A 22,944-nucleotide genomic window follows, 5' to 3' on the forward strand; every position below is an offset into this window, starting at 1 on the left:
GGGTCTCTACCCCATATACCCGTCACAACATACTAATGCTTTTTGACAGTGCCTAACCATTTCTTGGCTCTAGACCTTTCCATTAAAAAGACTCACACTGATCGATGACCATTAGAAATGACTGAAACTCAATCTTGAGACGCACAAATTAGTTCTGTTGAGTCCGCACAGTTGGTAAAAAAAGAAGAAAATACTGCTTAACTTGGCTGGACTTGTGACGCGGGCTTGGCTTTATATAATAATAGCTCAACTTGAACTCAAATTTTATTTTGGCAACTCTGAGTCACACAGTCAGGACTCAGACTTGGACTTTGACTTTGACTGGGAGGATTTGACTCATGCCTTGACTTGAGCTGGTGCAAGGTGACTTGAACTTTGAGCACTTGAGCGTGACTTAGACAAAAAAAATAAAATAAAATCCTGACTCTACCACACTATTCTTAAATGATAAAAAATAGCCATTGCTTTGTGTGTTTCGCTTTGACCAGTGCCCTCCAACTCCTGTGTGTGCAGAGGGGAGGAGGTGGAGGGAGTGAGAGGGGGTCTGGAGCGGGGAGGGGGAATGCAGAGGGGAGGAGGCGGGTAAGGTGGGGGCCGTCCCGGAGCGGATGGATGGAGGGATTATGTATGAGCGCTTTAATATCCCAGCGCTGTCTGTCTCTGTACCCTGTGGTGAACGCTGCTGTGTCTCCTGTCTTCTCCTCCCAAACATTTTCTATTCGTCTGCATTTCTCCTCCTCTCCTCTCACCCCCCTCTTCCTCTTCATCCCTCTTTTTCATCTCCTCCGTCCCGAATCGGGGGGTGGTCTCCGGAGTTCAGCAGGGCACGCGCTTCGGACCGCTGGAGTTGCAGAGTTAGCATTAGCGTAGCAGCACAGGAGCGGAGAGGAGCAGGAGGATGGTGATGGCTGTGAAAGACCCGGCCTGTCCCGACGGTGAGCAGTGGCGGATTGAGCCCCTCTTTCGCATACTGTTGTTGCATTGCTGGGCACGACACTTCACCTACTTTGAAGGTGATAGAGGGATTTGATGGTGGAGTATGTTTAAGTATTGCATTTGCGATTAGATTTTCGATAAAAGTAGGGGTCTGTTCAGAGTGCACATTGTAAATAACTCTAGGAGCATTTAAAGGCTGTGTTCCTCATTTTTTCTATGTGTTTGAGTCAAAAGTGTCTTGCCACAGTACAGATATATTGTATGAACAGCTCTTGAGGTCAAAATAAGTCCACTGTGTACTGACTGGTGTCTTAGTTGACCAAAATTTGAGGAGAAGTGTGTCAGTAAGTGAGGGAATTAGCTTAAGATTTGGTATTTTTGCGTATAGATAGAGGTAGAGGCTACGTAAGGTAGATTAAACTCAAGATTCACTGGTTCATTCAAGTTTAATCTGTTGTCATATTGTTTCCTAGTACTTTTTCAGTAGTAGTTTTTGCATGTACTTCCATGCAGGCGTAGGTGTGAGTGGAGTTTGGGTCAGATACATCATAGTTTTGAGAGTTTTTGCCACGCCCCCTTTTTAGTCCACTAATGGATTGGCAGGACATGCCTTTAGTCGACCAAGAATTTCTTTAGTTGTCTACAACCCTACTAATTATAAAGTGTTTTATTGTCCAGTAATCAGGAAGTGCACATTAGCATACTAGTTATGTTGTAGTTGTTAGTATTACCATGACGGCAAAACTCCGCTCTGGTGTCTGAAAGTTCTCAAATGTGTTTATGAACTTGTACACATTAAGTGAGGAATAACTTTGGACCACTGCAAACAGTTCTGTTTTTTTACCTTTTTTTTTTTTTTTTTTTTACGGTAAAAATCAGGTGCAGCACCTTAATGACTGAAATGTGAACTGAACAAAAATCTCATGCATTTCAGAACATGTTTGTAGAGGAATTACAGGCACAAGATTTTTCTACAAATTCAGGATATTTAGTTTTTTTTCCAGAGTACAGAGGTATATTAATTAAATAATTGCATCCTTTGTTATTTGATAATTGCATCAAGTCAAATTATGATTTTGATGAAATTGTGATATATTATGCAGCCTTATTTAGCATCAGTATCCACATTATAGTCAGTATCCACATCCCAGCAGTGATGTAACACTCTTCTGCTCCTTCTACACTTTATGCAGCAGTGCAGACAGGGTGAACTGTGTAGAGTGTGAAGAGTACTTGACACTATAGTACTGCTGATTTGTTAGCTATTTAATTTCATCTAATGGCCACAGAGTCGGATCACGATTTCCATTTAATCACAATTCCCGCAAACTCAGTGACCCTCATTTACAAAAGTTCCATACAGTGAAATCACTGTGTATCTGGGGCACAGCAAAAACAAGATGTTCTTTGAGATTCATCAAAACTGTCAAAACGGCAAAATGTACAGAAATACAACTTTTAACTGCATGAAATGTATTGCTCCTTAATATATTTATTATTATAATATTTTTTTTTTTATCAGCTAAGCCAAAAAAGCTGATTTATTATTGTAGTTTATCAATGATGAGCTTGTTTGCTGGTTATTGTTGGTGCTTTTTAAAGTTTAAAACTGATCCCAAGTTGTCATCATGAGCTGATTGCTTTAAACATAAAACAGCAGCATAACTTTGGGCACAAAATGCTGCACATCAGCTCAAGGCAGAAGCACGTTTGAGTAGCAGCAGCACTAAAGACACAGAAGTACTCACCATAGCGCGCTGTCTCTCTGGTCTGGATGAGCCTGAGGGTTTGATCCTCTGGGGCTCTTACTGCGCCATCTCTGTACACGGTTTCTTTGGAAAGTGAGGCTGCAACACGGACTCTGGTCCGGATGGGTTTGTTAGATAGGCATCTCCATCCTCTGTGTGCTGGCTCCAGGTGAGGGGAGCAAGACCAGTATGCACTGGAGTCCGAGTAGTTCTGTGCCGCGCTGCACTTACGCACAATGTCACACATTTTCTGCATTTTACGATGACCACAAAACAACATATTTCTTCTTTTTTAAGTAATTCTTTATGATTTCCTCTTCAGATAAACATAGCATTTTGCCTTATTCCTTGCCCTCATGCCTTAAAGCCTGTGGGTGAGGCCACTTCAAACATAAATATTTTGGGGCATTTTCATTCTTTCATCACCAGCTGCTCATGCCTATGGCAGGAGTGCACAGTTTCATAAATACCACGCATCCTCTGCAGTATGCACAAATATCCACACAAATATACATTCTTTTCACCTCAGTGTTAGTAAATGAGGGCCAATGTATTTACTTTACACTTCATTGTAATTGGTTAAATCCACCTGTCACTCAGAGGTTTGTTGAGACTGACCAATAAGAGGAGAGAGTGGGGAAAATATCTTAGTTTGAGCATAGAGCTGCTTTCAGCAGAAGAAATATGACAATTTAACCAAAATCACAGATCGTCACAGGAATGGCATCACAATTTTTATCACAATATCACCCAGCCCTACTACAGACCGTCTACTGCTGCTTATGCCATTGTAGTGTCAATCATATGGTTAAATAACTCACCTTGAACTGAAACTTAGTGAGATGAGAGGTGGATCCCAGAAGTGTGTGATGTTCTGACTCTGGTGTCTGTCACTGTCAGACAGAGACAGAATTCTGAACACAACAATGTTCAGAAGGAAATATCTTTGTTTTTATCTGAGCCTAAAACTCCAGTACTGAGGCTGAGTTTGCACAGCCCTGTGAGGGACTGTGTCCAGGGAGCATGCATGTGTATCAAGAGTGAGTGTGCATGTGACGAGTGAGTCTACATGTGACGAGTGGGTGTGCACATGAAGAGTGTGCACCTGAAGAGTGTGCACGTGAAGCCTACATTCCTCTGGTCAGACTGCTGTGGAGACACTGAGAGGTCAGACTGAGCTCTGGACTCATCTCTATAAACACTAAACTCTGTTTACATGTACACCATAAACCTGATTATTATTGGGTTCCTGGACCTTTAAATGAAATCTAAACTACAACATCTGATGTGAGTGATCTGAGGGACCATGCTCATAAAAAAAATCTGATTACTTGATTTTGATTTGGCTGTTTTCGTGACACTTTAACAATGTTATAACTGCAAAAATCTGTGTTTATGGTGTAAACCTGATCTTCGGAGAGGAGCTGATGAATGATTTAGTGTTTTTTTGTTTTGTTTTTTTATTCTTTTCTTCTTGTAAACATTTGAAGCTCTGTACCTCTTGGACTGCTTCATTAGGGAGACATTGTTTATGATACAACCACGCAGATATAGCACAAGTGTAAAGTGAATTGTAATTGATTTGTATTGGTCTGATTTGAGACTGGGCAGTTCTATGTAATGTTAGTGTTTCAAGTTGGTTTTAAATGCATTCGTCATGTGCTGGATATGTCTAAAATATATTGTGATTGATGAACCATAGTCAGTCTGGGGCACTTCTGGTAACTGCCTCAGAATCCAGCGGAGGGAAGAGTCAAAAGCATCTTTAGTTGAAGCTTTATCATGATTTTAAGAGTGACATTTTTTTTAATCTAATGCCTATAGTATTCTGTTGGACCTGGGTTGAAAATCTTTTGCAGTTAAAGGTGGGTACTACGAGCAAAAATGTGAATATACACAGATAAAAAACGAAAAAAAATCTTATGCTCACAATAATCTGATATTTTTGCAATAAATCAGAAAAGTGCCATAACAGTTTTGTAGAGATCTTTGTTGAGGTTCAAGTATTGCACAAACTGATGAAACAACTGCAGTCTCTTTTACTACTAACAGATGTGAAAGCAGTGCAGTCACATTTTATGCACTAACGAGTAAAGGTTTATGTGTATACTTTAGGCAAATGGTTGGCCCAAACTAAATATGGAACCCCACAGGCGATTTAAGACCAATCGATGTGTTAAAAAGTGCAAATATATCTAGCCCCCCCCCCTTCCCCCTTCCATACCCGTGTGAGTAGGCTCCATAAGGCGGTCCTTAAGAGTCTTATCTGGGCTTATGTGGGCTTTGGAGCAGGGCATTAGGCGGTTAGCTCACTGCTCCTAGTGTCCTGACTAACTGTTCATCGAGGTTTGAAGAAGTAATTTTGCTGCATCGACTGTTTGAGCTGTGAACCATGTGTTCGACTGTTAAACGTATACTTTGTGTTAAATCTCTGCATTAGGTTGTGTTCATGTTACATCAGCATATTGTAGAAACCCCCTAGTTTAAACTGAGCTAGAGGACAGGTCAGAATTATCAGGGGGGATTTGCTGTTTAACCGTCAGATTGCAGATTTGTTCACCTGGTTTATGATTAATATCTCTGTAAATACTGAGCCTATCCACATGAAGCAAAACACAACATCTTCTCTGTCAGCACAAACACACAATCGCTTCAGAAAGTGGTACACACTGAGCAGCTTTTGAAACTTTTTGATTCTTGAGCTAAAAAAGGCTGTTTATTATTATGGCAATAGTCCTAATTTGTCATCTTTCTGGATGGACAATTCAAAATGTTGTGATGTCTGTTGAACCCAGACGATTGCAGAGAAGGCTCGTTTGACTAGTATAGTGAGTGGTCTGTGCAGTTATTGGATCAGCTGTTGACAGTACGTGAAAAGACTAAATACATGTGGTCCAATATAATAATGTTTTTCTGTAATTACCATGCATTGGGTCGTGTTGTCATTTTAATGTGCACCTAGTGACTAGACAAACACTGACTGAGAGGAGAGCTATAAACAGTTTACACTACACCCGGACACAAACTGTAATTTAGCAAAATGTCTCGCAATATGGCATTTAAATCATATAAATGTTTATGACTGACCTAAGACCAAAGCAGTCTAACGGCAGAGTGGGTAGAGGTGGGTTAGAGCAGCCAAAGTAGTGGTCTAAGAAAGTACTCAAGTATGTAAAAAAGTACAGTTGAAACCAAAAGACACACACTTTTTTCTCACTGCCTGAAATTAATGAAATCAGGTCAATTAAGATTACCAAGGTTATTGCTATTTGCTAATAATGAGAATAATGAGAGACGGATTTTTTTAGGCAATATTTCATTACTTTCTTAAAAGTCAGATGTTCGCATACATTTCATTAGTATTTGGTATCATTGCTTTAAACATCAGTTGTTTTGGATATCCTTCCACAAGCTTGCCACAAGCCTTTTCAGGTCTGCCCATACATTTAAACATTGTCAAAGTAGAGTCCTGTCTCACATCTTCAGGAAGATTGTTCCAGGTTTTAGCTGCATAAAACTGAAACACTGATTCCCCATGTTTAGTCCTGACTCTGGGCACCAGCAGGAGGCCGGCCCCTGAAGTCCTCAGAGTGTGAGATGGTTCATGTGGCTCTAACATGTCACAGATGTACTTTGGTGCTGGTCCATGGAGAGATTTGTTCACAAGTATATTCTCTGAGTTACAGGAGCCAGTGCAGAGAACTGAGCAAGCTTATGTGTTTATGTGTTCCAGTGAGGACCCGAGCAGCAGTGTTCTGGATGTACTGCAGCTGTCTTAACGCTCGTTTGGAGAGGCCAGTGACCAAGCTGCTAGCAGTTATAGGGGCCAATTTAGAGCCGAGTTTATATTCTGATTGCGAGTATCATAGCAACCAAAGACCCAATTTGGATAGAAACTGTTGAAGGTAACGCCCCTTCCCGCCCGCACCACTAGCAATGAGCGGGCTAGCAACGCTGTCAATCAAACCTGTTACTAAAGCTAGTGAGAGCAACCTCAGGGACAGAAGGCTCCTGATTTGTCTGTTATTAATGCTCATGTCTTGAGTTACAGACACAATAGTGAAATAAAACCCCCAGGATCATGTAGAGTGGGTTAATACGAACATTTTAAGACTGAACTGACGAGTCTGACAGCAGCAGTTACAGAGAGAGGGGCCACAATTTTCTAATGTAAAGTGATTTGGAGCCACGGTTTATGGAGCCAGAAGTGCGCCAATAATCACTTTCTATTTGGAACGCAGCAATTAGCAGGTTAGCTATGTTCATTTTTATATATATATATATATATATATATATATATATATATATATATATATATATATATATATTCGATAATTACCCACCTCCGAGAGTCGACAGCCAATTTGTACATCCAAACACTGAAACTGGCAGGTTCAAATGAGAATCAGAAATATTGTTGGGACTTGTTGATACTCACGCATGATTCACGGTGTATTTTGTTCAAACCTCACCAGAACACGCAGATGTTTGGCATCAGTAGAATCTTGGTTAAAGGTTTTCATGTCTTTTTAATCTAATCTAATTCTGACTTGGTTTGGTGGGATAGTACCTGTGGTTAATATTTATGATAGTTTTGCATCAGTTAAGTGGCAGTTTGTGAGGAAAAAATTTGAAAACACAAAATTTAAAAATACAGGAAGTAACACTGAAATCTAAAAGTAATCCCTCTACCTATGTCACCAATGCACAAAACTATGTCCAAAATGCAGGAACAATTTACTTGCAAGTATTATAATTTTCAGTTATTGTATACAACTATCAATTATACTGTTGTTAAGTATTTTTAGCCATCAAATAACTAATTATGTTATGGGATTACCCTCACTTTTGTCACATTTGCTGCACATGTCCACCCAGGAAGTAACATAAACTTCACCAGAATGCTCAAACTAGGAAAAAAAAAGTCAGGTCTTTTGCATAATTTTTAATGTAATCTTGTTTATTGGCTCTGTTCACAGTAGCGCCCAGCAACCTCACTGTTAGCGTCACTACTTCCTGTCCAATTGTATCTCTATGAAGTGTTTTGCCGAGCCAAGCTAAAATTAATAAATATTTAAATATCAGGTCAGAATTTCCTCTTTTTGGGTTAGTTTCGGTTCTGATCTTTCCTGTCCATGTACTGAGGATGAGAAAAACTTGTCTGTGTCTCTATCTGCAGGTTAAGGCCCTGACAACCCAGGATCAGATTGTAGTACCTTTTGTAAAACTGCAAGAGTACAGGATAGACGCCGTAGCTTTAAATGATTGTGGCCCTAACTGTCCACTGTCTCTGTGTCCATAGCCATGCAGCAAGTGTTGGACAATGTACCTGAGGAGCAGCAGGCCCCCATCGGAGGAGGAGGAGGGGGTGGAGCTAAAGACATCGACCTGCTGTTCCTGCGTGGTATCATGGAGAGCCCTACAGTAAGTCATAGTACACACACAACCACGGACAGGGATCTTAGCAATACATCAAGTGCTATTTGGGAATGTCAAAGAAGACGGCTTATGCAAAGTCAACTCTGAGTGAAATGAGTGGTCTAATCTGCCATATGCACAATACATTTTTTTGTGCGCTGCTGCTGCCAGTGCTAAAACTTCATTTTCCATTATTCACCCACTATTAGAGCCACAAGATTAATCACAATAATATCCTAACTGTACTTTGAATGGGTGCACTTAGCAAAAGACAGGAACTGAAAGTATTAAGGCAATGTCCACTTTGAGACTTAAATATCCCTGTGGCGTCTTATTCTATGTAAAAGCTGCTAATCTTGTATTTTAGACCTCGACAAACATGTTCTGAAATGCACTGGATTCCATGGGATTAGCATTTCAGCCTTCTCTCAAGTATGTTAATGCAAATCTATGTTCATAAATTCCTTTACTCAGCAGTTGTTTTTATTATTAATTCATATCAACACTGTCTTGTAACATTCTCAAGAACCACAAAACCTGTTATTGAAAGAAACTATTTGGGTACCGGTAGTACTCACACCTCCTTTTTGGTACTATACTGGCACCTTTTTAAACGGTACCCCTATTCTGGCAAGTGCTGACCATAATCAGACAATGAGTGTACTCAGAGTTGGGGCTGTCAAAAGTAATGACAATCTGAACATCAGAACTAGATACTTATTTGAACAGGTATTGTTACTAAAAAACTCACATTCACAGGACAGAAATGAATCTTTCCTGAATAGAGAGAATAAGAAAGTATATAACTGCTATGTGACAGGATGATTTTGTGTTTTTTTTGTTTTGTTTTGTAAAGTAGCCGCACATCTAAGTTTGATTTTGTATAATGCAACAGTGCAATACACTGGAAGGAATAAGAGTCAGAGTTGATAAGGGGCAGATATTATAAGCTTTTGCTTCTTTCTGTACCCTTTCATTCATCTATTATAATTGTACAAAAGCTGAAATACTGTATGCAGATATACTGCAATGAGTTGTTTTGTTTTAATGAATGAAATAAATATAAAAAGAAAGAAAAAGAAGAAAAGATAGAGAATGATCTTGAGCTGTATCAGATCAAGTATAAGACACACAGACTAGTATACACCCATGGACCACTGTGGAACCTGCCTCCACGACAGAGAAATCATGTTTTTTATTATCATCATGGTATCAGAGTATCAAGTCCATCCCTTAGTTTTGAAATCAAGTTTAAAATGTTTGTATTGTGACTGTACTAGAATACTGTTAAAACCTGTATTCAGAAAATGTATTTAGTCATTTCCCAACACTGGTATTGGTGCATGTAATTACAGAGAGGTTACACGTGGTCAGTCCTGCCGTCTAACCCTCTGTTACTGACCACTGTGACTGACCACTGGCTCTGTGCTAAGCCTGTGTGTTAATCCCAGAAGCAGGAGCGGGAGGACGAGCTGCGGCTGGAGGCGGTGCAGGACAACAATGTGGAGCTGGTGAGTGACATCCTGGGAGACATCAGACACCTGAAGACCAGAGACCAGAGCGCTGAGGAGCTGAGCAGGATCCTACAGGAGCCACACTTCCAGGTCAGTACTGTGGATACTAGCACTACTAATACTACTCCTACTGCCAGTGCTGCTACTACTGCTGCTAATACTGCTACCACCTCTGCTACTACTACTACTGCTACTGCTACTACTGTTACGACTACACCTTCTACTACTTCTCCTACTGCTGCTACTACTACTACTACTACTACTACTAGTTCTACTAATACTAGTAGAACTGCTACTGCTGCGACTACTGCTAATACTTCTCCTAATACTACCACATCTATTATGACTGCAGTTGCTGCTACTAGTATTAATACTACTGCTTTTACTGCTACTACTACTATTACTACTAATATTACTGCAACTGCTACTGCTGCTGTTGCTGCTAATACTTCTGCCCTTCTATTATGACTACTACTGCTACTGTCACCACTGTTACTACTACTGCTGTTACTTCCACTACTATTACCAATACCACTGCTATTATGATTACTGCTGCTAATACCCTAATAACTCTTACTTTTACTGATTCTACAGCCAAATTGAAAAAATAAATTATGCAGATGCTACAAGAATAAAGTTGTAACATCTTGACATTAAAATCAGAATTTAATTAGAATAAAGTTGAAGCCATTGACATTTAATAATTTATTGCACAACACCAAATCAAAGCGAACAAAGTCTGCAAAAGACTGCTGCTTAGATAAGTTAAACTCTTATATAAATATATAAAGGAGGTCAGACTTTGAAATGCTACATTTTACACGTCTCATATGTTTGTAAGCTATTAGACAGATTGCTCAGGCAAAATGAGTGTAAAAGAGTCAGAGGAGTCTCAGCGCAGTCTTTACCCATACTCTGCTCCGCTCAGCTCCACTTCTCTACTATTCTGAATGTGTGGCACTTTGCATCACTGTTCAAAGATGTGCCTGGTTTTACACACTGATTATAATGTGGCCTAATCCCTATTGTCACTGTGCTGTCCTGTTTCTGTCCCCAAATAGTTACAGTTTAGTACAATACACAGAGCTGAAACTGGTCCCTGATCCTGAATTCTTTATGTAACCACAGCACAGCTGTCCTCACTGTTCCTCGTCACAGGGGTCTACAGGTCTAGAGCACTGCGTCCACCCTATATCTGTATATGTTCCAGATAGACTGCGTAAATATGAGCTGCCACTGCCAGGTTGTGTATATCTCCACAAGCCTGTAAACAATTGTAAACAAGTTTAAACAAGAGTAGAGAAAGCTCAAAGCCAAAGATAAAATTTGGTGAAAATGGAAAAGACTCCTACACCTGTATTTGGCCGTGATCGGAGCGCGATCGTAGTCGGGAAATGATTCAACAGTTGTTAATGTTTAAAAGGACAGTAATATAAAGTTCGATATGCATCGTACATAGTTTTTTTATTTAGGCTTTTAACTCAAGTAAGTCCCATTCTTTTGCACTCTGGTCTTGGTGGCGAATTGCTCTTCTGTGTTTTGACATTGACGTCAGCCCCTAAATATGGATAAAATTACACCTTTACTTTGACTAGGCTTTTATTCTTGTAAAATAACAACTTTATTCTTGTGAAATTATTACTTTAATGTTGAAATGCTACGACTTTATTCTCATAATTATTTTTTCTTAATGTGACCCTTGTACTCCGTCACTAATCCTATAGTTTATTTACCGGTAAGATAACAGCAATCCAATAATACATTTGCGATCTATCAGAAATGTGCTAAAACATGCCTTTAAATGTCTTGGTTAGCTGAAATACCTTGCACTTTTTGTATAGAGATAACACTGTACGTTTCTCTTACTTTAATATTCATCAGCTTTTCATCAGTTTTTGATCTTGTAGATGATGCATTATACCTCTGTGTGTGCTGCTGCTTTTATATACTGGCCCAGAACAGGTATCCCTCTGTAGTTTTTCCCAAAATCACTAGCTGTTGTATTTCACATTTTCGACTGTAATATTGCTGTAATATTTCATTTGGAGCCATTAGCAGAACTGAGCATGTGACAGGATTTACTAAATGGACCAATAGGAGATGAGGTTGAGAGCCCGGTGAGACTTGTGGACCAATCAGAGAGCTTGGTGCTAAGCTGCTAGATAAGACCCGGTTGACCTACTGAGTGAGAGGCAAGGGGCAGGGTCGGGGGCGGAGTCAGTGGAGCATACAGAGAGCCACATCAGACACAACCTAATCCATATTTGGGATTTCAGCTATCCCATAATTACTGTTAAACCCATTAGTACATATTAGTAATGGATGGGCTTTGTCAATGTGGACCAGAGGGTTTGTGTTATGGTGTTAAAGGCCTTCCACTGTTGTGAGATTTAGATATAGCTACATCTATAGTCAAAGGAACTGTATTTAGCCTGCACTTTTCCCTGGTATATGGACAGGCCTCATGTGAAAGTATAGAGCCTCCAGAATCCACTCACTGAGCTGCAGAGGCTGCACTAGCACTGATTAATGATTGGCTGCAGGAGCTGGGGTTTAGGTTGTGACCATTCAGACCAGAGAGAGTCCTTTTAGGTTTAAACCGACTGTATTTTAGCACTGAAACTGGAAACCCAAATGAAAGGTAGGCCTGTCATGATAACAAATTTTAAAGTTCGATATATTGCTGAAGTCAGTATAGTACGATAAGTAATAATACTGAAACCAATTTATGACACGGTGACACAATAACTCAAGAGGAAGTTTAAACCACAAAAATATTGTAAATGTACAATATTATAAAAATAATTATGAGCGGCAGCAAATAAAAAGCAGAATGAAACTCTTAAGTAGTTCATTTGCATCTACAGTGAGTCATAGAATTTGTTAATTCAGTCATCCAGCTTTCATTTATTGAACGATAAGTCGATATAGTAATGACAGGGCTAGATAATTGTCATGAGAGCCAGAACATTAAATTATAACATTTTGTAATTAAGAATGAATTAGCATTGCAATTGTTATCATTAAAAGCTATATTTGTATTGTTACATATGGTTTAAACTTAAATTCTGTCTCCTTTGTGTCTCAGTCCCTGCTGGAGGCTCATGACATGGTTGCCTCAAAGTGTTTCGAAGTCCCACCTCCCACTGAGATGACCAATGACGCAGCAGTAAACAGCGCTCTGATGCAGGCAGACGCCGTCAGGATGATCGGCATCAGGAAGAAGGCCGGAGAGCCTCTGGTGAGAATATCTCATTGGGAAAAGTTGTCCAACCATTCCTACTTACGTTAATAGTACGGCTGTAATCTGACCCAAACTGTACTAGACCACAGACCACAGAGCAGGGGGACACACAGGGCAGACTGCTGCTGCTGTGTCTGCGTGCCCCGTCTGTTCTCTGCACTAGAGCTGTTCACTGTGCACATTGGTGGCCCATGGAAATATTTAACCCGGACCTATTGGAGGCATTATTTTGTTCACTTTTGCGTTTTCAAGAAAAGACACGACAGCACAACTTGCCGTTAGCTTCTTTCAAAACTTTTTTGGAGTCCTTTGCAAACTGTGTACTCATCTAAAAAGCAACTTTAGTGCAAAATGCTCTAAAACCTTTCTAAACTAAGTCCACGCTGTATCCACACAGATGACAGAAGTGTGGGGCTCTTTATTTCTGATATTAAATTAATTATTTAAATGCTGAAATGTTTGGGCCTTCTGTCCCTGATGGTTCCCCTCTTCTGAAATGCATGGATACATTGTTTTTCACTCTCCAAGAATAATATATAATGATTTATCTTTACCAATATTTGACACTTATTGAAATAAACTTGAAGTAAGCTATAGTTTTAATCATGTCCCAGGGCGTGACATTCCGGGTGGACAAGGGTGAGCTGGTGATTGCGCGGATCCTTCACGGAGGTATGATCGACCGTCAGGGCCTGCTACATGTGGGCGACATCATCAAAGAGGTGAACGGCAAAGATGTGGGCAACAACCCCACTGAGCTCCAAGAACTACTGAAGGAGTGCAGTGGCAGTATCACGCTCAAGATCCTACCCAGCTACAGGGACGCACCCGCACCACCACAGGTAAATACATCACACATACAGGTATATGACCCACTAATACAAGTGTATACCCTACACATACAGGTGTATACCCCACACATACAGGTGTATACCCCACACATACAGGTGTATACCCTACACATACAGGTGTATACCCTACACATACAGGTGTATACCCCACACATACAAGTGTATACCCTACACATACAGGTGTATTGCTTTGTTCCACTGTATGGTATTTAACTTCTCTATCTCCATGGAGACAAGTATGTGAAGATATTAGGATAGTTACTGGTCAGACCTGTGGAGAGATGACACTCTCACTTAGAATGTAGCAAAGCCTGATTACTGTCAATATTTTTAGAGTTTAAGATACAGCTAAATATTCTAAGCTAAAATAGAAATGGTATACTTTTTGATTACAGTGAAAGTGAAATTTCCCTCTGCATTTGACCCAACCTTTAATGCCAGAGGGCAGTGGTCAGGAGTACCTTGATGGAGGTGAATCTATTGCGTTTTAGCCTGTGAGGTTAAACATTATGCATTATTATAGTCTTGACTCACTCAGTCATAAATGTAACACATTTCAGGATATGAAAAAGTTAATTTCCTGTGGTATAAGAATGTGGGTCTACATTCCCAAGTCTGCCTGCCCCCATCCGGAGCAGGTGACCCCTCCCCACTTTGATGTGTTCTGGACAGCTCCTCCCAGAATGCTTTGCAGCCATGTGTAAGCCTATTAATAACCCTTCAGAAGAGATGTAGGTCTCTCTCTCTCTCTCGCTCTCTCCTTTTCTCAGACTCTTTCTCTTTCTGTAATTCCCTTGCTCTCTCTCACAGAACTACTAGATAACAAATAGGAAAGTAGAATGAGCTCCTAGATCCTACAACTCAATCAGTTTGGTTAACATTATTTTGTGTGTGTGTGTGTGTACTGTTTTACATTGGCTGAAAGTTGTCTCTCTGTGTGTGTGTGTGTGTGAGAGAGAGAGAGAGAGAGAGAGAGAGAGGGAGAGTGTGTGTGTCCTCTTTTACATTGGCTAACAGTTGTCTATCTGTATGTCTGTTTGTGTGTTGCAGGTTTATGTGCGTCCATACTTTGATTACGAGCCGGGCCAGGACAGCCTGATCCCCTGCAGAGAGGCGGGAATGGCCTTCCACAGAGGAGACGTCCTGCAGATCGTCAACAGGGAGGATCCCAACTGGTGGCAGGTGAACAAAGTCTGTTGTAATGAATCTACAGTATGTGGTAACTGTGCACCATGTGAACTTTCTAGAGGAGGGTCGGTCACATGTTTTGTCTCAGTATAGATGGATATGTTTAATGCCATATTGTGGAACATCCCAGGGGAAGCAGTAACATCTCCATGGAGACAAGCAGGTGGCAGACCCTCCACTAGATGTTAAACACTCCTGTTAGCAATACTATGCTGTATACTGTATATTTTTTCCCACACACATTCAAATTCCTGTTTTCTGAGGTAACTAAACTAAGGCTGAACGACAAAATGACTGAAACATGACCTGTCAAACTAAAACAAGAGTCACATTTCAGAACATGTTTGTACAGATCTAACCTGCAGGGTTACCCGTTTTTATGCAGATTAAGACCCCATGGAGACACGGGAAGGGCATCTGACGCATTTCAGAACGTGTTTATAGAGGTGTAAACTACAGGATTAGCAGATTTTACACAGAATAAAACCAGACATTTTCTTGTTTGTGGAGGAAGTTATGGTACTTCAAAAATATGCAGCTTTTGCAATTTGCTAATTGTGTTCATTCAAATGATGATTTCAATTTGAATGTGATTCATCTTGCAAACTAAACACTTGTGTAACATACTAAATCATGAAGTGGTCATTTCAGAGCTTTCAATATAAAGCATCAATACTAGGGCTGCACCATTACCAGTATTGGGTCGATACTATGTACTTGTACTTGTACTCATCAATGCAGTACTGCTACCAAGAACTGGGCTAACATTGTTAGTAGTAATGTTAATGATTCTTTGGAAATGTAAAGATACTAAGTTTACATGAATTGTGATAAAGTCAAAATTATGATCTGGCTCCAAGAAAATAGTGTAATTAGCTGTGCTGCTCTTTGCTTTTTCCGTACGGTGCAGTTTTAACTGTTGCCAGCAGAGGACACCTGATTCAAGAATTCAAATGTGAAAGAGAAAAAGCAGTAAACAAACAGCAGTAACTATTTCTTATGAAATAATGGTAATAATAGCATAATGGGTTCTTGTATAAATCATATTGGTCTTCAGTCCTGAGTGATCGTGACTTAACTTTGTGCTTGTATTGTCCAGGCGTGTCATGTGGTGGGCGGGGCCACTGGTCTCATCCCCAGTCAGTTCCTGGAGGAGAAGAGGAAAGCCTTCGTCCCTCGAGACTTCGAAGGATCAGGTCAGTGCAGGACTCAAATACAGCAAATACATTCAATGCAATTTATTAAAATGTTGATATTCATAATTGTGACTTGATTATAAGTTACAACCAAAAGACCTCCATAGGGGCATTATTAAAATGACAAAAAAATAATTTACGATTACTTAATAATAAAAAAATCCTTTGATTTGTCAAGTAATTGAAAAAAAAAAAATTGCTGATTAGTGACTACCAAAATAATCATTAGCTGCAGCCTTAATTTAAAAGCATATCAGGAAACATTCTAGGTAATGTAATCTCCAGGGAGACAAGCAGATGGTGAATCCTCTACCAGAAAAGTCACACACCTGCATGCACATCTTGAAATCTTGTACAAAGTAATTTTCTCTGTAATAAAGAACAAATAAATAGTTTTGTATTGTCATGTAGTTGTTAGGATGTTTAGTTTATCATTTCCATCTAAGTTTATCCTGAAAATGTAATGTAACATTTTAAAATTTGAACTGTGGAGGATTCTGGAGAATAAGAGCAGAGAAATGAGCTGATGTGGCCCTCTGCTGGTCATATGCTGTACATGCCATAAAGGCACGTGTTCACTCGAGGAGGGGGAGTGTCTGTGTAACGCCCTTTGATATACACCAGCCAAAAGTTTGGACACTCTTTTTCTGTGTGATTCCTCTTTATTTTTGTGAATATTTACATTGTAGATTCTCACTGAAAGCATCAAAACTATGAATGGCATATGGAAGACGCAAACAAAAAGTAATTTCAAAATAACTCCAAACTTGTTTTAGATTTTTTTTAAATAGTATTTACCCTTTTCTTTGCTCACTGCTTTGCACTTTTGACATTTCTTGACCATGACAAGGCACAGACCTGTGAAGTGAAAACTATTTCAAGAGGCTTCATCAAGAAGCTCATTGAGAGAAGAGGCCAAGGGTTTGCAGAGGTGTCGATGAAGCAAATGGAATATAAAATATAAACAAATTTAGTAGAGTTATTTAACTTTTTTTGTTTGTTACAAAAAAAAAACAAAAAAACGGGAGGAGCTCGGAGTACACGTTGAGAGGAACCAGTTGAGGTGGCTCGGGCATCTGCTCAGGATGCCTCCTGGACGCCTCCCTAGGGAGGTGTTCTGGGCATGTCCCACCGGGAGGAGGCCCCGGGGAAGACCCAGGACACGCTGGAGGGACTATGTCTCTCGGCTGGCCTGGGAACGCCTTGGGGTCCCACCGGAGGAGCTGGAGGACGTGTCCGGGGTGAGGGAAGTCTGGGAGTCCCTGCTTAGACTGCTGCCCCCGCGACCCGGCCCCGGATAAGCGGAAGAAAATGAATGGATGGATGGATGGATGGATGTTTGTTACATAATTCAATTTATCTTATTTCATATGTTTGATGTCTTCTGTATATAAAATGTAAACAAATAAAAACATTGAACAAGAGGGTGTGTCCAAACTTTTGGTAGTGTACATCATTGAGGGCTGAGTAAAGGACAGTCACACTGCAGTCTAAACACTATTAATACTGTATACAGACTCTTTAAGTGACCTTTATGGGTGCATTTGCAGGGATGCTGTGTGGGACCCTCGCTGGGAAAAAGAAGAAGAAAATGATGTACCTGACGGCCAAGAACGCAGGTCAGACACAATCACACTTTTAAGATGTACACACACATTCTTCCCATGCTTTTTGGGAACATTACATTGACTTCCATTCATTTCCTGGAGACAGATCTAAAAGTGCATATCATAGATTAGACTACTCAAAACAACTTAGTTAACGATGTTATATTTAAGATTTAACTAAAAATGTGATGAATATCCACAAACGCACACACTCTCTGATGAGCCCTGGTGTCTCTGTGCAGAGTTCGACCGGCACGAGCTGCAGATCTACGAGGAGGTGGCCAAAGTCCCGCCCTTTCAGAGGAAGACGCTAGTTCTAATTGGTGCTCAGGGTGTGGGTAGGCGGAGCCTGAAGAACAGACTGATGGTCCTGCACCCCACCCTGTTCGGCACCACCATCCCATGTGAGTCTTTTAAGAAAAAAACAAAAAAAAACATGGTTTCTTATTGTGAGTGGGGATGTCTCTTTACATATCTGACCTGTAACTTGGCTGTAATACCTGGCTGTAATCAGGGCAGTCTTGTGTGATGTCACCAACTATTTAAAAGGGGCCACTGGAGTCAACACACTTAGATTTAGGCATTTTTGGTCAGAAAGCTGCAAATTTACCTTGTTTGTGCTAAAGTTGCAAAAAATGACCTGGGACAGTATATAATGCTATTAAAACACCATATACACAGTTAAGTAGTGAAAAAAGTGGATTTAGTGTTTAGCCCCACTTTAACCCTATAGTGTGGGATGCTACTGTCACCGATAGAGAGCGGTTGCGGACTTTCCATTACCGTAACTCTGCAACCAATTGTGCTATCATGTAAATTCAAACGGCATCTCAAAGCAGAGACATGGGGCTCTTATTTTACTGTCATTACGGTAATCTGCCTCCGTTGTCCCTTGAAGATGACGAATCAGAGCGCAGGTGCCGCGAGGATTTTCCCAGTCAGTTATTCAATGTGTCAAAGAAAAAATACGGATGGATATGTAAAATAGAGGTAGTTGTGTGAAAAAATGCAGTATATTCTGTTACTTCCTTTAACATGATTTTTATAACTAAAAAAACAATAAAAGTCTAGGTGTGCTATACTGGTCTATAATGTGCAGTCCTTAAAGGGTTAATAATAAATCAGCATTAGAATTGTTACCAGGAAAAGCTATAATTGATTTGAACATGTTTACATCAGATCTGGAGATAGTGCATGTTTATAGAATGTGACATCAAAATCTTACATTCTGTCCCTTTAACTGTGTAAGAACCAAGCCACAATAACGAAACAAACTTTCTCAAATGCTTTACTGCACTAGTGGTTAATCTGAGTTGTGTTGTGGTCAGACACGTCGCGGCGGCCACGAGACGACGAGCTGGACAGGAACTCGTACCACTTCACGTCGCGCTCGGAGATGGAGCAGGACGTGAAGGCCGGACGCTTCCTGGAGCACGGAGAGTACGAGGGAAACCTGTACGGCACCAAGATCGAATCCATCCACCAAGTCGTGACCACCGGGCGAACCTGCATCCTCGACGTCAACCCACAGGTGAGAGAGCCAGAGGAGCAGGGAGCCAGAGGAGCAGGGAGCCAGAGGAGCAGGGAGCCACAGGAGCAGGGAGCCACAGGAGCAGGGAGCCACAGGAGCAGGGAGCCACAGGAGCAGGGAGCCACAGGAGCAGGGAGCCACAGGAGCAGGGAGCCACAGGAGCAGAGAGCCAGAGGAATACAGAAACAGAGGAGCATAGAGGAGCATAGAGGAGCATAGAGGAGCATAGAGGAGCATAGAGGAGCAAACAGGAGCAGACAGGAGCAGAGAGCCAGAGGAGCAGACAGGAGCAGAGAGCTTGGCCACTTAGAGCACTACAGGCTTATTCTTGCACATAATGGGCTCTGTCCGAATGTCCAGCATGCATTGCGAGAGGTAGGAAAACAAAACAGTGGTGACAGACAGATATTAACTGAATATGCCACGACTGAATGAAGGCAGATAGAAGCACTGGTTTACTGCACTTTATTAGCAATAAAACACTATTAAATAAACCATTATTGTTTTAAGTAGCCAGTGTTAGCCACTTAACTTAGCTTGAGCTTTTAACATATTAATATTAAAAAAAGGAATAATCCAGTTAGTTTACATGACATCCATCTTGGCAAAAAATGTGTATGATTATTATTCCATAAATACGATTGTTATTAGTTATGCATTTTTAGTTTATCTGACTTTTGTTTCACCCAGATGCCAGAGTCTTATAACCTGCAGCGAGGAGAAAGTAGTGAGCTGTGTGTGTGCTAAAGAGTGCTATGTGGTGATTGAGGACTTAGGGGCTAGGGTGCACATTTAGATACAGCCAATGTCTTCAACAGTTATTTTGTTTTCTCATTATTTAGCCCTACATTCTGTTAAGTATCTGACTGAGCTCACCTGTCTTATGTGTGCAGGCCCTGAAGGTCCTGAGGACGGCTGAGTTCATGCCGTATGTGGTCTTCATCGCTGCTCCAGACTTCGACACGCTCAAAGCCATGCACAAGGCTGTGGTGGACGCCGGGCTCACCACCAAACAGCTCACGGTAAACTCCTGCACACTACGGTGACTGTTAACGTGGGGCTAAATACCTAAACTAAACCACAACCACATTTGAAATTGAGCTGCTAAACTGGGCAATACCTGTGGACTAAAGAAAAGAGTGAGGGGAGAGGAGGGGCAGCGTCTGGGGGTATAAGGAACAGTGCGATTGGTCCAACTAGATATGAACACTGCAGACTCCACCCCTGCAGCCAGTACACTTGGCTGTAATCAGAGCAGAGGTGCATGATGTCACCAAGCACTTAAAAGTGGCAGTGACCACTGGAGCCAGGACACTTTTTAACCAGAAAGCAGCCTAGTTTGCACTAAAATTTCCCAAAAAAACACTAGGAACAGTAGACAATACTATTAAAAGAACAAAACAAAAAAAAAACCCTGAAAATTAGGACAGTCCTGAGGGCAAATACTTACCTTGTGAAATGTGGTGCAATACTTCAGACCTACTGCAGCAGCAGCTACACCCTGACCCTCGCTGCATAGATTTATGTAAACAGACACATATGAGGAACTACTATAGCCTTTTTACTTTTAAAGAACACTTCAAACTGGATTCATAGTGTTGTTTTGTGGACTGGGTGTCATTATTTGCGACACATTCTAAAGGATAATATGGATGAGAATGCTGCAGTTTCACTTTATTACTCCCCTCTCGTAAGGTTGTAAAGTCATCTAATTATTTTCACCATTTTCAAGTTTGTATCTTGCGCCTCTGTGTCCTTCACTCCAACTGGAACGCAGTCAGGGAGAGGCAAATTGGGTCTTAAATAGGGCAAATTATACTGTAATGTGTGGCGGATTTTAGGTTTGCAACCAAAAATCATCCAAATCTCTCTAATAAAACAGAAATCATAGCCAATTTAATTTTAAATGATGAAACGTGGGGTAACAGGTCACAAGGATAAAAACACTTTAAAACTTTTACCATGAAATGAAACAGTGCACTACTCCCCACTGCATGACAATCCCTTTCTCTGTGTCTCAGGACGTGGACTTGAGGAAAACTGTGGACGAGAGCGCTCGGATCCAGAGGGCCTACAGCCACTACTTTGACCTGACCATCACCAATGACAACCTAGACCGAGCCTTCGACACACTCCAGAGCGCTGTGGACAAACTAACCAGCGAGCCACAGTGGGTCCCGGTCAACTGGGTCTACTGAGGGCCTCCAGGGGCCCGGTGTACTGAAGGCTCCCAAGTCCATCCAGGGTAGAGGAGTACTTCCCCCCTTCCCCCAACTCCATCCAGAGGCCTAGTCAAATGGGTCTTCTGAAGGGCCCCCTAATGTCATCCAGGGACCCAGGCTACTGAGGCCCCCCAACATCATCCAGGGGCCCGGCGTTACTGGGAAATGCCCTGACTCTACTGTGGGCCCCCTAACTTGGACACAAACATTCCTGCTCCTCCCTGGCTGCACAAAAGGTTTTCTACGCGCTTATTTATTTTATAACTTTTTATGAATCTTTCTACTGGAGCTGAATTGGAGTGAACGTAAACGGGTCTGATGTGGGTCATGTTTGTACCTTTTATTTATTGCTTGAGATTGGATAGCTGGTTTTGTGCCGTCTTCAAGGAGACATCAGGGCCCAGACCATTACACCATCGTCTCGTGTCAAAAAAACGTTTTGTCTCGTCTCATTTCAAAAAACACCACTCACCGTCGTCACAAACTGTTCCTTTAACACTAAACAGTCACTATGTTTGCGTATAAGGAAGTACATTTCAAATATAGCATCTTAAAATTGAAATTTGTTGTTTAGAATGAACATTAAATAAATAAAAAGTTGACACAATATATTTAAATAATATGCAAACTTAGTGACTGTCTCCTGTGTTGCATTTTTTTTGTTTGTAGTTGTGTCACAGTAGATGTAGACAAAAGTTTAGACGACGTTAAAACATGCATCTCCCTCCATTTTAGCGTAGACATCTGTCAAAACTACGTTGATGGTACTTTTGTATATTATGGAGAAGACGTGGTAGTGCCCCAAAGTAAATCCTTTAGCTTTAACTGGGATATTTCAATATTACAATTTGTAATATTTGCCAGTTATGATGGCAATGTACATTTGGATTACAATTTGAAAGATTAAATAACACATACGTTGCAAGTTATGTCACCTTTAGATTTATGGTAAGAAACTACAATTAAGAACGTGTCATTGGAAAGACAAAAAAATGCACAAAAATCTGGTATTTTCAAAGGAAGGACACAAAAATTTGAACTAAATTATATCTGTGCCACAAGAAACACAAATGTTCACATCATTTCATATTGTTGACGTAAAGCTTCTGTCACTTAGACTCAGAGTTGGAAGAGGAACCACAACTTTTACAGAAGTAAGAGTACTGCAAGACTGTACAGTATATTACTCAAGTAGCAGTAAAAGTATGGTGTCTAATAACTACCAAAATATTATCCTCTTCTGTATTAAATTCTTTAATACTGAACTATCCCATGAGTTCTTTTGTTTCCATTTTGAAGTGTCTGGACCTTTTAGCCATATTTAAATTAGCCAAAAAACCCTTTTCTTGGTGCTATATTTAAGCTGCAGTCCACTTACCTGTGTCATGTGCATATCCTGTTTTTTCTGTCAAATTAAAACAACGTCCAAACCTATGCATCTACTTTGTGAATGTCATAACTGTAGTCTGAAAGTTTTCTATTAAAAAAA

General features: G+C 40.7%; 1 protein-coding gene across 2 annotated transcripts in view; it reads left to right on the forward strand.

The window, feature by feature from the left end:
- pals2b (protein associated with LIN7 2, MAGUK p55 family member b) overlaps nucleotides 1-22,942 on the forward strand; it is a 42,314-nt gene extending 19,372 nt beyond the window's left edge. Inside the window, exons 1-12 of one of the 2 annotated variants that reach the window (XM_033975722.2) lie at nucleotides 680-935; nucleotides 7,987-8,108; nucleotides 9,554-9,706; nucleotides 12,705-12,857; nucleotides 13,475-13,702; nucleotides 14,762-14,893; nucleotides 15,999-16,095; nucleotides 17,646-17,714; nucleotides 17,945-18,106; nucleotides 19,031-19,233; nucleotides 20,127-20,255; nucleotides 21,255-22,942. In XM_033975722.2, the coding sequence (XP_033831613.2) occupies nucleotides 899-935; nucleotides 7,987-8,108; nucleotides 9,554-9,706; nucleotides 12,705-12,857; nucleotides 13,475-13,702; nucleotides 14,762-14,893; nucleotides 15,999-16,095; nucleotides 17,646-17,714; nucleotides 17,945-18,106; nucleotides 19,031-19,233; nucleotides 20,127-20,255; nucleotides 21,255-21,431 (1,662 nt within the window). In that variant the 5' untranslated portion in view covers nucleotides 680-898 and the 3' untranslated portion in view covers nucleotides 21,432-22,942. Of the gene's footprint in view, nucleotides 1-679; nucleotides 936-7,986; nucleotides 8,109-9,553; nucleotides 9,707-12,704; nucleotides 12,858-13,474; nucleotides 13,703-14,761; nucleotides 14,894-15,998; nucleotides 16,096-17,645; nucleotides 17,715-17,944; nucleotides 18,107-19,030; nucleotides 19,234-20,126; nucleotides 20,256-21,254 lie in introns of those variants that run through there. The other variant, XM_055225543.1, reaches the window with a different exon arrangement.
- Nucleotides 22,943-22,944: the final 2 nt, after the last annotated feature.

The sequence above is a fragment of the Periophthalmus magnuspinnatus genome, chromosome 11 (genome assembly GCF_009829125.3).
Source record: "Periophthalmus magnuspinnatus isolate fPerMag1 chromosome 11, fPerMag1.2.pri, whole genome shotgun sequence".
In the NCBI taxonomy this organism is placed as follows: domain Eukaryota; kingdom Metazoa; phylum Chordata; class Actinopteri; order Gobiiformes; family Gobiidae; genus Periophthalmus; species Periophthalmus magnuspinnatus.